Below are 17,262 nucleotides of genomic sequence, written 5' to 3' on the forward strand. Positions count from 1 at the left end.
CATTATCTCAAATGCAGCAGAGTGGTCTAGAAAGATGAGGACTGAAACAATCACTGAATTTGGCAATTGGGACATCACAAGTGACCGTTATCTGAAGAGCTTCAGTAAAGATTTGGAAGGGGCTACTGAGAGGCCAAATCTGATTTCAGTAAGTGCAAAATGAATGAAAGATAAGGAAGTTGGGATATCATTCCTGATTACTTTTATTATTATTATTATTATTATTATTATTATTATACTTTCAGTTCTAGGGTACATGTGCACAACGTGCAGGTTTGTTACATATGTATACATGTGCCATGTTGGTGTGCTGCACCCATTAACTCGTCATTTACATTAGGTATATCTCCTAATGCCATCCCTCCCTCTTCCCCCTCCCCACAAAAGACCCCGGTGTGTGATGTTCCCCTTCCTGTGTCCAAGTGATCTCATTGTTCAATTCCCACCTATGAGTGAGAACATGCGGTGTTTGGTTTTCTGTCCTTGCGATAGTTTGCTGAGAATGATGGTTTCCAGCTGCATCCATGTCCCTACAAAGGACACGAACTCATCCTTTTTTATGGCTGCATAGTATTCCATGGTGTATATGTGCCACATTTTCTTAATCCAGTCTGTCACTGATGGACATTTGGGTTGATTCCAAGTCTTTGCTATTGTGAATGGTGCAGCAATAAACATACGTGTGCATGTGTCTTTATAGCAGCATGATTTATAATCCTTTGGGTATATCCCCAGTAATGGGATGTACCCAATGGTAATGGGTAATGGGATGGCTGGGTCCAATGGTATTTCTAGTTCTAGATCCTTGAGGAATCGCCACACTGTTTTCCACAATGGTTGAACTAGTTTACAGTCCCACCAACAGTGTAAAAGTGTTCCTATTTCTCCACATCCTCTCCAGCACCTGTTGTTTCCTGACTTTTTAATGATTGCCATTCTAACTGGTGTGAGATGGTATCTCATTGTGGTTTGATTTGCATTTCTCTGATGGCAAGTGATGATGAGCATTTTTTCATGTGTCTGTTGGCTGTATGAATGTCTTTTTTTGAGAAATGTCTGTTCATATCCTTTGCCCACTTTTTGATGGGGTTGTTTGGTTTTTTTCCTTGTAAATTTGTTTGCATTCTTTGTAGGTTCTGGATATTAGCCCTTTGTCAGATGAGTAGATTGCAAAAATGTTCTCCCATTCTGTAGGTTGCCTGTTCACTCTGATGGTAGTTTCTTTTGCTGTGCAGAGGCTCTTTAGTTTAATTAGATCCCATTTGTCAATTTTGGCTTTTGTTGCCGTTGCTTTTGGTGTTTTAGACATGAAGTCCTTGCCCATGCCTATGTCCTGAATGGTATAACCTAGGTTTTCTTCTAGGGTTTTTATGGTTTTAGGTCTAACATTTGAGAAATATAAGAAAAAGACTAGGTGGGAACTAAAAAGTGATTGAGGGGTCAAGGAAAGTGTGAAAGAAGAATATAAGAGACCTGTGTGGTTTCCAGGCTGAGTAAAAGAATCTCTAGAAAGGGAGAAGTCAAGAATATAACAGAGAGAGTGTGGAAAGGGTGAATGTACTGGAAGTGGGCAGGATCAAGCATGTGCACTCAAAAACTACTAAACCACCAGCAATTCCTTGTCCTTGGCCATACCTGCAAATCTCCTGGGTTCATTTGACCAGTGTGTCCACAGAAGTCTTCATGGGCCATGCTGCCCCCTTCCAGGAGGTAGGATACCTTTGAAAAACAAACAGGAAAAAAAGTAGATCCTTTGCCTATTTTTAAATTGGGTTATTATTTAATTATTCCCACTGACTTGTATGAGTTCCTTGTATATTTTGGAACTTAATCCCTTATTGGATAATATGGTTTGCAAACATTTTCTCCCATTCTGTGAGTTGCCTTTTCATTTAAAAAAAAAATAGGCAAATGAATAGACACTTTTCCAAGGAAGACATACAAATGGCCAACAGGTATATGAAAAGGTAGTCAACATCATCAGAAAAAATGCAAATGAAAGGTACAATGAGACGTTATCTCACCTCTGTTAGGACAGCTGTTAACAAAAGGTCAAAAGAAAACAAGTGTTGGTGAGGGTGTGGAGAAAAGGGCATCCTTATACATTGCTGGTGGGATGGTAAATTAGTATAGACATTATAGAAAAGAATATGGAGGTGCTTCAAAAGATGAAAAATAGATTTCCTATGCAACACAGCAATCTCATCCTGGGTATATATCCAAACAAAATAAAATAACTATCTCAAAGAGTTGTTTTATACTCCCATGTTCATTGCAGCATTATTCGTAATAGCCAAGATATGGAAATAACTAGAGTATCTGTTGACCAATAAATAGATAATGTGATATATATACCCAATGGAGTACTATTAAGCCTTAAAAAAGAAGGAAATGTTGCAATTTTCAGCAACACGGATGAACCTGGAGGATATTATGCTAAGCGAAATAAGCTAGACACAGAGGGACAAATACTGCATGATCTCACATAAACAGAGTAGAAGGATAGCTACCAGGGGTCAGGACGTAGGAACATGGGAAGATGTTGAGTAAAGGGTACAAACTTGTGGTGACAAGATGAATATGTTCTGAAGACCTAAATCACAGCATAGTGACTAGAATTAATAGTAAGTATTGTAAACTTAAAATTTCCTAAGAGAGTAATCCTCTGTGCTCTCACCATAAAAATAGGTAACTATGTGAGGTAATGGATACCTTAGCTTGATTGTGGTAATCGTTCCACAATGTATACATACATCAAATCATCACATTGTACACCTTGAATATAAACAATTTTTATTTGTCAACCATACCTCAATAAAGCTCAAAAAAAAAGGAAAAAGAAAAAGTAGGTATTGGGTAGCTGTGAAGATGTGTTTGCTTTTTCCACAGAAAATTTGTTGAGAAAAGTGTCAGGAGCAACTAAGTGGAGTAAACTGAGAGAAAGAATCTCTGTGACCGGGCCACATTAGCCATAAAATGTCTTTGAGAGAATTCCACCTAGGTGCCCCTTCCTCCTGGCAGATGCATCCCTGAACCTGCCAGAGCTCACAGCTGAGTGAAAAGAGCCACCACTCACCCCTTCAGCCCAGCAGATGATGGCCCTGGCATGGTGGGCCCTGGAGATCAGGGTGAAAGAGAGACAGCTCCTGTTGAACCAGCAGGGTCCCTGTTACCAAGGCTTGTTCACACAGGTGTGTGGGATGACATATGTGAGGTCTCCACACCTTCGCCAAAAAGCTGCCTCAGGAAATCCAAAGGAAACGTATTTCTGACACCAAGCACACAAACTCGCTAGGTGCTCAATAAATGTTTCTAAAATACGTTAAATGAATTCATATAAATTAAAGTCAACTTTTCCAGGGACATGTCTATACTAAATCTAAAAGTGGAAAGAAATTCTATGCTGCCCAATAGAGTAGCCACTAGCAACACGTAGCTATTTAAATTTAAATTAATTAAAATTAAATAAAATTGGCTGGGTGTGGTGGCTCACGTCTGTAATTCCAGCACTTTGGGAGGCCAAGATGGGCCGATCGCCTGAGGTTAGGAGTTCAAGACCAGCCTGGATAACACGGTGAAAGCCCGTCTCTACTAAAACTACAAAAAAATTAGCCGGGTGTGGTGGCAGGTGCCTGTAATCCCAGCTACTAGGGAGGCTGAGGCAGGAGAATCACTTCAACTCGGGAGGCAGAGGTTGCAGTGAGCCGAGACCATACCATTGCACTCCAGCCTGGGCAACAAGAGTGAGACTTCATCACAAAACAAAACAAAACAAAACAAAACAAAAACAAAAATTTTAAAAAATTAATTTAAAATTCAGCACCTCAGGTGCACCTGCCACATTTTGGGTGCTCAAAAGCCCCATCCGGCTAATGGCTATCATATTGGATAGTGCAGATTATAGAAGATTTCCATCTTTACAGAAAATTCCATTTGATAGCACAGATTTAGATAGAATGAATTTGAAAAGCAGTAGTCATCTATGGTAGGCATTTTGTGTACATAGAAAAACCTTCCCAGGACTTTCTGCAATCACAGTACCTTTTGGTAGAACAAGAATCGCATCAACTCTAAAAAGCAGAAGAAAATTAAACCCTTCTTATTTCATTATTCTACTAAAGGGAAAAATCAAGCAACTCTAAACTTCTCATTTTAAGGCTATTGTGATTACTCTAGCAAATAAAGATTAAAAGATACCAAATAATTAGTAAGAATTTAAAATTACCTCAGGAACATGGTAACATTGTTATTTGAAATATATAATTTAGCACTTAAAGCGTAAAATGTTGTGTGTCAGGACATGGGCTCTTTTTGTATAATCTATTTGGATTCGACATCCATTTTGTATGCATTTGGGAAATTTATCTGTAACTCCTTCAAGAAATACCAATCAGCCTAAACAGTTCTGAAAGGCATGTGCAAAACCATGTTTATCTGCAAAACACATGTGGCTCCCCAACTTAAGCTTAAGGGCGACAAGTTCTAACATTTACATTATCATTACTGGATGAATTTTTGTATATTAGCTATCTCAATGTTTTCTTTAAAACTTAATGTGTTTATCCTTCTTAATCTTGGATACTTTACTTCAAAATTTTATTAACTATTATTAAATGAGTGAACCAGAAAATGTAGTCTCTGACTAAAATCCCAACATATTTTGTAATTACGTAGCCAGACCTAATTTTCACTCAAATATATTCAACCAAATAAACCAATTTAAATCAGTACTTAAAAAGAATAAGCAATGCTTTTTACCAACAAATCCCTAAATCCACGATAAACAACAGAGTGGAAATATTATAAGATTTAAAGAAGAAAGAAAAACAAAAAATGCCCAGGAGGCAAGAGAAGAGAAAATATTTATGAAGTTCTCAGCATATACATCAGATATTGCTGTTTTACACAAACAAAATTGTTATTTCCTCCTCTATACAAGCACTCATCGAATATGTCAAAGCCAGATTGTTTTTGTAGTCTATGTTTTTGCTTTATCCTAAGGCATAAAAAGTAGACCTAACTAGTCTTTTTTTATATGAAAATTCAAAAGGTTGTTTTAAAAAATCATAAACGGCAATGGTTATTATTCTACCCTACACATTTGTATATCTGACATAATCATAAGATATCCATTCAAATATATAAAAGCTATGATACAATAATTTTAAAATAATATATTGAGAAGGTAAGTGCACCAACAACATTCATTGAACAAATGCTCACTGAAGTCCTATAATGTTGTAGGTACTGTGTTGGGAGATAAAAAAGTGGAGAAGACAGATACGGTAATTGTCTTCATGAAGCTTATATTCTCATGAGGAAGATATACAGTAAGTAGGACTGGTAGATTTGAAAGTAGAAATTGAGTTTGTAGAGCCAAGCCCCCTCTCTTCCTCCTCTTGACAGTGAGCCCACCCACAGAAAGCAAATGCCCTCTTTCTCTCTCTGTCTCCGTGAGAGTGACTAGCACCTGTGGTGGTAGCCAACAGGGGTCTAGCACAGCTGGTGAGATCTGAGTAAGTCTGCCTTATTTCCAGGTGCAGTATTCAGAGGCCCACCTGCCTGCAGATATAAGTTACCTTCTCCAATATCAGCTTTATCCGAAATAAAGGTATTTTTGTCTGCCATCTTTCTTACTCCTTCATCTTCTCAATTGGTTGAGAATTCAGGCTGGGAGAACAAGTTAGTATTTATAATGCCTCCTAATACCTAAACTAAAAGCCATAAAAGCCTTGCTACTGTCATGTTGTTGACGTTTTATATTGCAGATTTATAATAAACTCACCTCTTCCTGAACTAACTTTACTGAATGCCAGTTCTTGAATCAAAATATTTATAGAGCACGTAATACAGTGCAAATCAGGGCTGGCTGACACAAGGATTCTCCACGTTTCATCCTGCAGAACGATATCATTGAGGTATACTGTGAACAGAATAGCCTAGGCAGGGCCTTTACCCCAGCAGGCCATAGGCAGATGGCTACAAAAATTAGAGGTTCTAGGTTTGAAGTCTAAAACCCCCATCTGGGAACTTGCTATAGTAATGGCAACAATGCAACATTGGCACAGGGATAGAAGAGACCCATTTGTATGCGAAATTAATATATGAGAGTAGCAATTTCAAATCAGTGGGGCAAGGATGTATTTCCCAGTGAACGATGTTGGAACAAATGACCATATGAAAAGACAGTAATCCCCCACTACATACAAAAACATGTTCCAAATAGATGAAGGATTTAAATGCAAATAGTACACTTCTGAGATTTAAATCGAAGGAGACAAAAAAAATACAAGATTTTCTGCACAATTCTATTCTCTGCAATATTTACTGTAATAGCAAAAGACAGGGACATTCTGGATGATAGGTTAATAAGTAACACAACTAAATTACAGTGTAGCCATATAAGAGAATACTATGCAATTGTTAAAAAGTGATATAGATCTTTATTTATTGACACAGAAAAAAATGAAATATTATTTAATTGAAAAAGCAGGTTACAGAACAGCAATTCTATTTAAAGGGGACAAATAAAACAATGTATTTAAATGGACTCATTTAAATAAAACTATCCAGTTGTGTTAGTATGGATGGAGGTGCCTGGATGAACATACATCACAGTGTGAACAGTGGTCATCTCCAGATAGTAGAATTTCAGATATGTTTCTTTCCATTTTTCTGATAGTTTGAATTTTCTGTAATAATTAATTGGCTTTTATACAATGAAAGCAACATTTTTATTTTGGAAAAAACAAAGATGCTGCCACTAATCAGTGGATGAAAGTAAGTGGTATAGTTTATTTTACATAGATGCTGATGACTATCTTGTTCCCTGCTTAAGTGAACTGGGGCTGGATAGAAAGGCAGTGAGACACAAGGGGAAACACTGAGAATCAGAAGGGTAACTCCACATTACATGTAGGACAATGCAGCTCCGACTTTAACACGTGCTACTGTGTGGGAAGACCTGAATTTTTTATAGACAGCGTTTATGTCAGAATAGAAACAAAGCATTTAGGATCTAATACAAAGCTTAAAAATTTAAGGGGACAAACAAAAGCTTCCAGATTTCAAACCATCAGGCAAACTACAAGGGGTGGTGTCTAGAATTGCTTTGCTTTTCCTGCTGCACATGCATTTTTAATTAAAATAATTGCATGAGAAAGGCAATCTCCATTCTGTTTGGGCTGAAGCTCCCTTTTGGGCTCTCAAAGGAGTCCCTTTCAAATCATATTCTTTTCCATCCCCAAATATTTTTCAATTATCCAAGCCTAAGGGCTTTCAGGTTGCTAACCATCTAAAAATATGTCAAGCAACTTTAAAAAGTAAATTGTGGTGCGTATGACTCATTTAAGGATGAAAATCTAAGTGGACATCAAGATTTTTTTTTCCAAATTTGATTTTAGGAAGCAATTTCAACACTTTTCTAAAAAGATTCAGGAAACAGTTATCCCCCCTTTCCTCTACTTTTGCAGTGTGGATGTTCCTTTCGCTGGTTATACAATTAAACCTCGTTGCTCCTATCCTAAATATCATAAAATCTGAATTAGAGAAGTCTGGTCAATGAAGTTTTATTGAATACAAAATGCCTACCTTTTACTACTTAAAGCAAAAAACATACTTTCAGTCTTTGGGGAAAAAAATCAGAAACCAAGGAAACCACTGACCTTTTACTTATTATAACCTTTTATTTGTTTTTTTTGCTAAGTAGTGTAAATGCTAGACTGAGACTTTACATATAAATTAATGTCTGTAGAGGATTTTTTAAAAAACTGAAGCAGTACTTCTGAGAGTTGACACAATCCAGATGATTTTTTAGGGTATTACATAATCACAAACACCTGGAGAATTGCCGTGGGTGGCTGACGAATTGTGAGTGTTATGTTTAAACTCAAGAGTTGCATGTGTGTAATTAAGTAAGAAATTTGTAATCTGAAACAGGTGTTTTCTTAAAGCACTTGATGTGCTTCTTGGTCCCGCTTCCTCTTTTCCTCCTTCTAATTCTTTCCGTGGGTCTTTACTAAATATTTTTTGCTTCCTTGTCAGTTCTTGTTTCCTTGTGTGTTTGTGTTTGGGGGCAGAAGGACAAAATACACAATAGGGATGAAAGAAAAGTGTCACTTGCCATGTGAAGTTTAGGAAAGGTGCACCTCAAGGAACTATACATTAATTCTGAAGAATTACAAAGCAAGGGAGAATATAGTTTGCTCTTTATGGCTGGTATTTAGAAGGCAGAGTCTGAGTACCTCATTCAGTGTTTGGGAATAAGATGCAAGACCTCTTCGTTAAATGTTTATATTATAGGGAAAACTACGGTTTCCTTTAATTTCCATTTGCTTTAAAATAGTGGCTTTTTTTTTTTTTTTTTTTTTTTTTTGTCTACTAGTGGCTTGGTAGGAAAAAGAGAAAAACAAAACAAAACACGAGTTGAGGTCATGGCTGATGAGAGATGCCAGCAAGGAACATATTGCATAATAGAAGCTGCTAACTGGTCTTCAAGGATATTTGAATCCATACAATTAAGGACTCAAGTTATTTTATAAAAATGTTTTCATGACATGAGTAGAAACCTGGAAAATCACCCCACTAAATTGACTCACCCAATCCCAACCCCGCATACGCACCTTCACAAGTTCCAAAAGGTGGTTTTAACAAAAAGGAAAAGACAACCAACACAGTTCAAGCATTCAGCCAGTGGACAAACCCAAGTATTTTAAAGCTCTACCAGGTCCTGCCTTACATGTCCCTGCCACTACCCTGCAGAAGCACCAGTGCTTCAGAGACTCCCGCCACTCTGCCCCCTGCAGGTGTGGCCCTGTCTCCAAAAACTACTCGGGCTTTGTGGCTCTGGTGCAAACCTCGGGTTTGCCATTTACCCGGTTTGGTATGCAGGGTGAACTCCCTTCACTTCTTGGAGGCTCAGTCTCCTCATGTACAGAATAGACCTGGGAGGTGAGGTCTCCGAGTGTGGTAAGCAGTAAGTGAGTAATGTGTGCAAAGCACCTGGCCCATAACAGGTGATGAGTAAGTTCTAGAGTTGGCACAGCCACCACAGCTCCGTGGGGCAGAGATCCCATTCGTGGATCTTCATTCATGCTTCTTGGAATAGTTCCCCCCACCCCCTCCAATAGTCTCACCGTTCACCTCCTCGCTTCACTCAAGCCTCTGTTCAAATGTTACTGCCTAAGAAAGGCCATCTCCAACCAGCCCATCTGGTCTAATTTATCAACCAATTCTTTATCCTCCTACCATGGTTTGTTTCTTCTTCCTAGCTTTTTCACTATGGGACACTATATTATGTAATTATTTGTTATTCATTTATTGTCCGTCTTCATTAAGAGAATGTAAGCCCCATGAAGGCAGGGACTTTTTTAACTTACTTCTTTAACTTAGCTACAATGGTGCCTAGCATACAGCTGGCACTGAAGATTTGTTCAATTAAGGAATGAATTGATCAATCAATAGATGGATGGATGGATGAATAGCATCTTATATTTGCATAGCATTTCAGCATTTACAAAGCATCTGATCCTGGAAATATGCGATCACCTATACATTATTGATGAAAACATCGTGGCTTAGTGAGATTAAGGTTACAGTTAATAATAGCAGAACAAGGATCTAAACCAACATTTTCTGTCCCTGAGAATAAAACTTCTTTCACTCCCCCACCCCCATGCTGCCTCACAAATGCTGACGGCATATTGCCAGTAACGTACGTGCTGGGAGCACAGGGCTTGTTTCAGAGGAGAAATCCCATGACAATTGCAGTAGGAGCCAGAACTGCAAGGATTTCACACAGGTAACAAGAGGACTTTGCCAACTTCAGTGGCTTCAGGCAAACTGGCTATTTCAGGCAAAGAAAGGGTTCTACTGCTAATATACACAAAGCTGAAAATAGGCCTCATGATTTCTGAGTGAAGGGAGGAGGTTTATGGACGATCCCAAAGCTACAGGATCCTGAGATGAGGCGATCATGAAATCCTTCTTTGGTGTGGATATCAGAGTTCTACCTAACATCTAACTACAAAGAGAAGAACAACTGACTTATTTGTCTCTTACTTTTTTATGTTGTTCCCATTCTCAAGTCTCCCAAACCTATTTTTTTCTTTCACTCTGATTAACATTTCTGACACAGACATCAGGGTTCTATGATAATCATATTCCCAAACCTAACTACTCAAGAAAGCTGAATTACAAACTCCCTGCGAAACTTCCAGCTGCTTCTAGAACCCCAGGACCAGGAATGTCCCTTTTCATTCAAACTCAGATCAGGAATAAATGTTTTGGGATATCTCTTCAGACAAGCTACGCCTGGGTCTCCATGTCATCAGCAGCCCAACTTCTTAACTGGCACCACCTACATCTGGCAAAATGGTGCTCAAGATGTTCATTTCCATTGTTTTAATTCCCACGTTATACTGAAGGGGCCTGAAGGGAATGGTTTGCTAACTTCTATGACTACCCAAATGTCCACGTACAAAAGTGTTCTCTCTGTACCTAAGGGAGAAAACGGGTAGTCAGAACTACGGTTGCTTAAGAGAGCCCTCTGCTGACACAAATGATGTGTGCTCCTTCTTTTCCTAAAATCAAACCTCACCAAACCAGATCTATGTCTTGCCAATAGATCCACTGATTACTAAATATGTCTTGCAGCACATGTATGTCGTCTCTGCTTAAAGACTGTGTGTCACTGTGGCAGGTTGCCACCTAGTCATTAAGGGATCAGCTATGTTGTGGCGTAGAGGGAAGTTCTTCTGCTCAGTACAGTCTCCAGTTGAAAGTTACTAAGGCAGACACCTAAGAATGAGGTGCCTGAATACACTTGTTTGCACATACGGTTTTGGGCAGGTTTGGGACTCACAGGGGTCTTACAGAGGAATAGGTTTGAGAGACTCATGTCAATTTTCCTTTTAATATTTTGTTAAAAATTCATGATATTTAATTAAGCAGCTGACACATTTTTATGACCACATTATTATTATGACTCCCTGATTCAATTCACTGTAGATATAATTTCTCAAACTTTTAGTGAGTGTGATCATTGTACTTGATGTTATTGGGCCCCAGGTCCCAGGATTTTGGACATCAAGAAGCAATAAAACATTTTATAATAAAGGGGTCTGACAGAGGGATGCCAATTTTTTGCCTGCCTTAGTCTTTTAAAAATAAAAGTTAAATTTTGGAATAATTTTTAAGTTTACATAACAATTGTAAAGATAGTATGGAGAGTCCACCCAGCTTCTCCTGCCATTAACATATTGCATAACCTCAGAACATTTGCCAAGACTAAGAAACCAACATTGATACATTGCCATTAACTAAAGTATATCATTTATGTGGCTTTCATCAGTTTTTCTATGAATATCCATTTTTGGTCCAGGATCCATGTCATCATGTCTCCTTGGTTTCTTCCATCTGTGACAGTTTCTCACTCTTTCCTCGTTTTTCATGAGCTTGATAATTGTGAAGACTACTGGTGAAGTATTTTATACAATGCTCCTCAATGGTGGGTGGTGGTGCCAACTTTTAAATTCAGATTGTGAAAGGTAAAAATTATCTACTATGGTCATCATTTTATAAAAGAAAGGCCATTCTAACAACCAAAACAAGGAAGAATAGCAATATCTGAATAAAGAACAATCTTTTAAATAAAATAAATGTATCTCCAGGAAAAGCCCACTACTTTGCTAATCATTCCTCCCTCCCCTTTCTTTTTCTTTCTTTCGTTCTGGCCCACCCAAGATAAAATGTCATTACAAACTCACAAACAGGAAGTCAGGAATTACCTAGAAGGAACACAGTGGTCATTGCTTCCATACCTTCAGGGAGCTACCACTCTAGCAGAAGATAAACCACTAAAATATGCAGACAAGAGAAATAAAAGCTAAAGAGAAGTACAAGCGAATCTAGAGGAAAGATTGATTGTGACAAAGAATCCAGAGGAATGAGGGAATAATTTGTGGAGGAGGAATCCTCCCAGGTGACTCTTAAAAAGATGAAATTTGGGGGAAAAAATTAAAGTGGGGTGGGAAGAAAATGTATACGGAAAGAGGGAAAAATTAGGTTGTAGTAAGTTATAAGCAACTAAAACATGAATTTATTATCATGTTACCACCACATCATGAACAGTGTTGCAGCTATAAGAAGCAAGGTAAATGATTGTCCTTAAATAGCCAGGTACAATCAACCTAATCCATTTTCTCATTATACTGGAAGTTCAGAGGACAAGTGAGAGCACTATTTTGCACTTACAGGTAGGAAAATTCAGATCCCTGGACCACGAAATCATGGGTCCCACAGTAAGTGAGTGGCAAAAGGAGTATGGGGCGTTTATTCATAGTTTTATGATCTATGTCACCTGTACAATCTCATTTCTAATGGTATTAAAAATCTTTTAATCATCTGAATGTGCCAAGGTATTGAGAAAATATCAGATATATAGAGAGGGAACTTTGTTCCAGAAAGAGTGGCGGCAAAATAGAGTGGACAAGTGTGGGCCTGGGATCATATGGGCCCACCAAATCTTGCTCTGTATGGCCTGTGTGAATTTCACAAGTCACCGCCTCCCTGAACCTTAGTTTCCTCATCTGTAAAATGGGGGGATAACAATTCTTACTTTCCAAGGTTGTTGTGAGGCTTACAGGTAATGTAACAACATATGAAGCTTCTCATAAATCAGCAGTTAATACTATTGCATGGCAAATTTCCTTCAAGTTTAATCCCATGTAGTCAGGCCCGTGATTCTAAGAGTCTATTGATTGGATGACTCTGAAGTAGCTTTGTTAATGATGTGGACGATTTGCATGAAGCTTTTTATCATATAATGATCTATGTAAATTTATTTTGGACTTATTTCTCGTTTCACTTGAAAAGCTTTATTTTTGATGACATAAAATAATGTTTTAATGATTGGCTTATAGTCTTTATTACATTTCCCCCCACTCAATTTTTCTTTTTTCTTTCTTTTTCTTTTTTTTTTTTTTTTTTTTTTGAGACAGAGTTTAACTCTTGTTGCCCAGGTTGGAGTGCAAAGGCGTGATCTCAGCTCACTGCAACCTCCACCTCCTGGGTTTGAGCGAGTCTCCTGGGATTACAGGTGCTCACCACCACGCCCAGCTAACTTCTTGTATTTTTTAGTAGAGACGGGGTTTCACCATGTTGGCCAGGCTGGTTTGAACTCCTGACCTCAGGTGAGCCACCCGCCTCAGCCTCCAAAAGTGCTGGGATTACAGGCGTGAGCCACCGTGCCCGGTACCCCCAGCCCCCCACCCCCACAACACTCAATTTTTCTACTTAAAAACTCTTGGAATGTAGCCTTTAAGACATGAATGGTTTTTGTTTGTAATTGCAATGTGGTGTGGGTGGGGTGTATAGGGAAATTTGTTGGGAATTTATTTGGACTACTTTCAAAGAATATTTCAGTTCAATTTCTACTCTCCCTCATGTGACCTACGTTGTTAACACAGACCAAGCTTTAGTTCTTTGCTGTGGGAACTGTCCTGTGCACTGCAGGAGGTTTGGCAGCATCCCTGGCCTCTGCCCACTAGATGGCAGTAGCACTCCCCAGTTGTAACACTCAGCAAAGACTGCAGAAATTAACAAATGAGTCGCTTCTCAGGCTTTTGGCTAAGATCAAGTGTAGAAATTGCCATATGACCCAGATGGACAAATCACCTCCAGTTGAGAACCACTGACATAGACAGCACTCCACAAAAAGCAGAACTTTTAGGCTAAAGATGGTTTTATTTTAACATAATTGTGTTAAGTTGACAGTTTCAGGATGTGAAATACTGTTCATTCACCCATAGCTATAGATCAAGCTTGGGCTTTGAAGTCCTTCTCCAATAATGGCCCAACCTAAAATTTTAGACCCTATGATACTCCTCCACCTCCCATCCTTCCACATCCCATTTGTAAGCCCAATTAGACGACTCACTGTTTCTACTATATCCCATACTGCACCTTTCACTCTACCTCCACTATCCAGAGAGTCAAATCTTACTTATTGGTTATTGGTTAGGGCCTTACTAAATGGCCAAATTTTCCCTGAAGCCCTCCCAGATCCTTCTGTTAGAAGGGATAGCTTCTGCCTCAAAACATGAAGCTTCTTCAACTATACCCATCTTGTTCCTCCTTAATTATTTTCTAACTTTCATGCAAATTGAAAGTCCTCTGCCTCCACTTCTAAACTCATGAGTGCACTCACTATTTTAATTTCCTTTCAGCTAGGGAACGTGTTGTGGAGGAGAAAGTTATGTTTTTGATTTAAGGCACTCTTAAATCTCATGGGCCCCTCTAATGGTGCACAAATGTTTTCCAGAGAAAGTCCTCATCTCCACTACACATTGGCGTATATTATTAGCTTATCTGGTTGACAGGAATAGAACACAAGTAAGGTTCACTTTATCTGGAGAGGGAGGCCTCAGCAAGAGTTCCTGGAGAACAAGTGATCATCAGGACCTTCACTAACCATGAGGGCACAGTTTATCTTTAAATATCTGAATGGCTGGTGTGTGAAGAAGGAATTTTGAAAACATGAATGTCTTAAATAACAAATACAACTAAACATTCTAAAGGTACAAAGAGAAAAAAAGGGTGCAGTGAAAACCAATAATGTTGTCCACAACTTTCCCTTGTCACCCACTAACCTTCCCTAGAGGTCACAATATGAGTTTCTTGAGGGTCCTTTCAGAGATAATCCAGGCAAGTCCATGAATAAAGGTGTAAATGGAAACAACTCAAGTGTCCACCAGTGGATGATTGGATAACAAAATGTGGTCTATCCATACAATAGAATATCTATACAATACAACAGAATATTAGTCAGGCATATAAAAATATATATATGCTACAAAGTGAATGAACCTTGAAAACATTATGCTAAGTGAAAGAGACCAAACACAAAAGGCCACATACCATACGATTCCTTTTATATGAAATAGAATAGACAAATAAATAGAGACAGAAAGTGTGGTTCCTAGGAGCTGGAGGAAGGAAGAATGAGAAAAGACTGATAATGAGTTCAGGTTTACTTTCTGGGCAGATGAAAGTGTTCTGGAATCAGCAGTGATGGTTGTACAATCCTATAAATATAATATAAACCACTACTTTTTAAAAAGCTTTGTAAATACATATTTGTACCTGTTATGATGTGTTCATTTTCTCTCTAAACACCATCTTCTTTGGGTACTATAACATGTATTTTGCAATTTTATTTGATTTGCATCAGGGTAGTCTGTAGAAATAATCATTTATTATAATAATCCATCTTCCCCACAATAAACTTGGTAATAAGTCATTTAAAAAAGAAAAAAGGCATAGTTTTTGCTTTTTATATAAATGCTACACTATGCCACAAGAATTCTGCACCTTGCCTCTGTCACTTTCCAAATATCATCAAGATTGCTCTATATTAGGACTATCAAGCCATGTCATTCTCCTTAATGACTGTAAGCCATGCTATTGGACACATGTATTTAAACTACTGGTTCTCAGCCAGAGGTGATTTTGCCCTCTCTCACACCCCCAGAGGACAGTTGACAATGTCTGGAGACTTTTTTTATTGTCACAACTGGGTGTAGGCAGATGTAATTGGCACCGAGTGGGTAGAGGCCAAGGACGCTGCTAAACATCCTGCAATGCATGGAACAGCCCCCCATAGCAAAGAATTATGCACCCAAAAAGTCACTAGTTGTGCTGGTTAAGAAAAAACAATCTAAACAGTTTATGATTGATGAATATTTAAATTGGCTACAATATTTGTCTTTATAGATAATGCTGCATAACATTCCATCTTTCAAATATATAATAATTTTCTTGTAGATAATTTCTAGATATGTAATTATTCCTCTACTATTTTGAATAATTCATTTTTTATTTTTTATTTATTTATTTTTGAGACAGAGTCTTGCTTGTTGCCCAGGGTGGAGTGCAATGGCGCAATCTCAGCTCACTGCAACCTCCACCTCCCGGGTTCAAACGATTCTCCTGCCTCAGCCTCCCAAGTAACTGGGATTACAGGCGCCTGCCACCACGCCCAGCTAATTTTTGTATTTTTAGTAGAGACGGGGTTTCACTATGTTGGCCAGGCTGGTCTCGAACTCCTGACCTCATGATCCGCCCACCTCGGCCTCCCAAAGTGCTGGGATTACAGGCGTGAGCCACCGTGCCTAGCCTTTTTTATATTTTAAAAATTGTACTAGAATAAACATTTGTTAATAAGCCTTTCTTCTTACTTTGGATTTTTCCCAGAAATAGATTAATAGAAGTAGGATTACTGGGTTAAAGGAGAATAACTTTTTTCTAGGGAATTATATTGGGTTCTTACGGCCATTATGAGTACGATGCTTTCCCCTGTTAAAAGAAAACTTTGGACAAATTCAATTTAACAGAGTTTAATGGACCAAGAAAAATAAATGATTAGCAGATCTGGCAGCCCCCAGAATCACAGCAGATTCAGAGAGACTCCAGGGATACCACGTGGTCAGAACAAATGTATAGACAACAAAAGGAAAGTGACGTACAGAAATCGGAAGTGAGGTACAGAAACAGCTGGATTGGTTTAAACAAGCGTTTGCCTTGTTTGAACACTCAGCAGTATATGAGTGGTTGAAGTATGGCTGCTGGGATCAGCCAAGACCCAACTATTGTTACAGGCACATACTCTTAAGTTAGGTTTTCAATCTTGTCTACCTATTAACTTAGGTTACGGTGCCTCCACAAGGACTCAAATATAGAAATACAGAGTCCTTCTCAGGTCATATTTAGTTCGTTTTAACACCCCCCCATTACATCTGATTATTGCTTTTAAGCAGGAGAATTATTGATTTTTACATACTTATTTTATATCCAGCCATTTACTAATAGGTTTTGGTTGACATTCTTAGTACAGTGGTGCCAAGGGGTGTCTTGAGAGTAGCTTCCTTCTTTTTTTTTTTTGAGGCGGAGTCTCGCTCTGCCGCCCAGGCTGGAGTGCAGTGGCCGGATCTCAGCTCACTGCAAGCTCCGCCTCCCGGGTTCCTGCCATTCCCTGCCTCAGCCTCCCGAGTAGCTGGGACTACAGGCGCCCGCCACCTCGCCCAGCTAATTTTTTGTATATTTAGTGGGTGGGGGGGGGTCTCACCGTGTTAGGTAGGATGGTCTCGATCTCCTGACCTCGTGATCCGCCCGCCTCTGTCTCCCAAAGTGTTGGGATTACAGGCGTGAGCCACCGTGCCCAGCCAGCTTCCTTCTTATATCTGTTACCTTCACTGTCAAATCATG

The 17,262-nt window shown here is 38.8% G+C and overlaps 1 protein-coding gene across 2 annotated transcripts in view; it reads right to left on the reverse strand.

Moving 5' to 3' along the window:
* Positions 1-17,262, reverse strand: part of PIR (pirin) — a 517,051-nt gene that overhangs the window by 74,500 nt on the left and 425,289 nt on the right. For both annotated transcript variants that reach the window (XM_050777664.1, XM_050777665.1), the window contains one exon: positions 1,636-1,719. In XM_050777664.1, the coding sequence (XP_050633621.1) occupies positions 1,636-1,719 (84 nt within the window). The remainder of the gene's footprint in view (positions 1-1,635; positions 1,720-17,262) is intronic.

The sequence above is a fragment of the Macaca thibetana genome, chromosome X (assembly GCF_024542745.1).
Source record: "Macaca thibetana thibetana isolate TM-01 chromosome X, ASM2454274v1, whole genome shotgun sequence".
NCBI lineage: Eukaryota > Metazoa > Chordata > Mammalia > Primates > Cercopithecidae > Macaca > Macaca thibetana.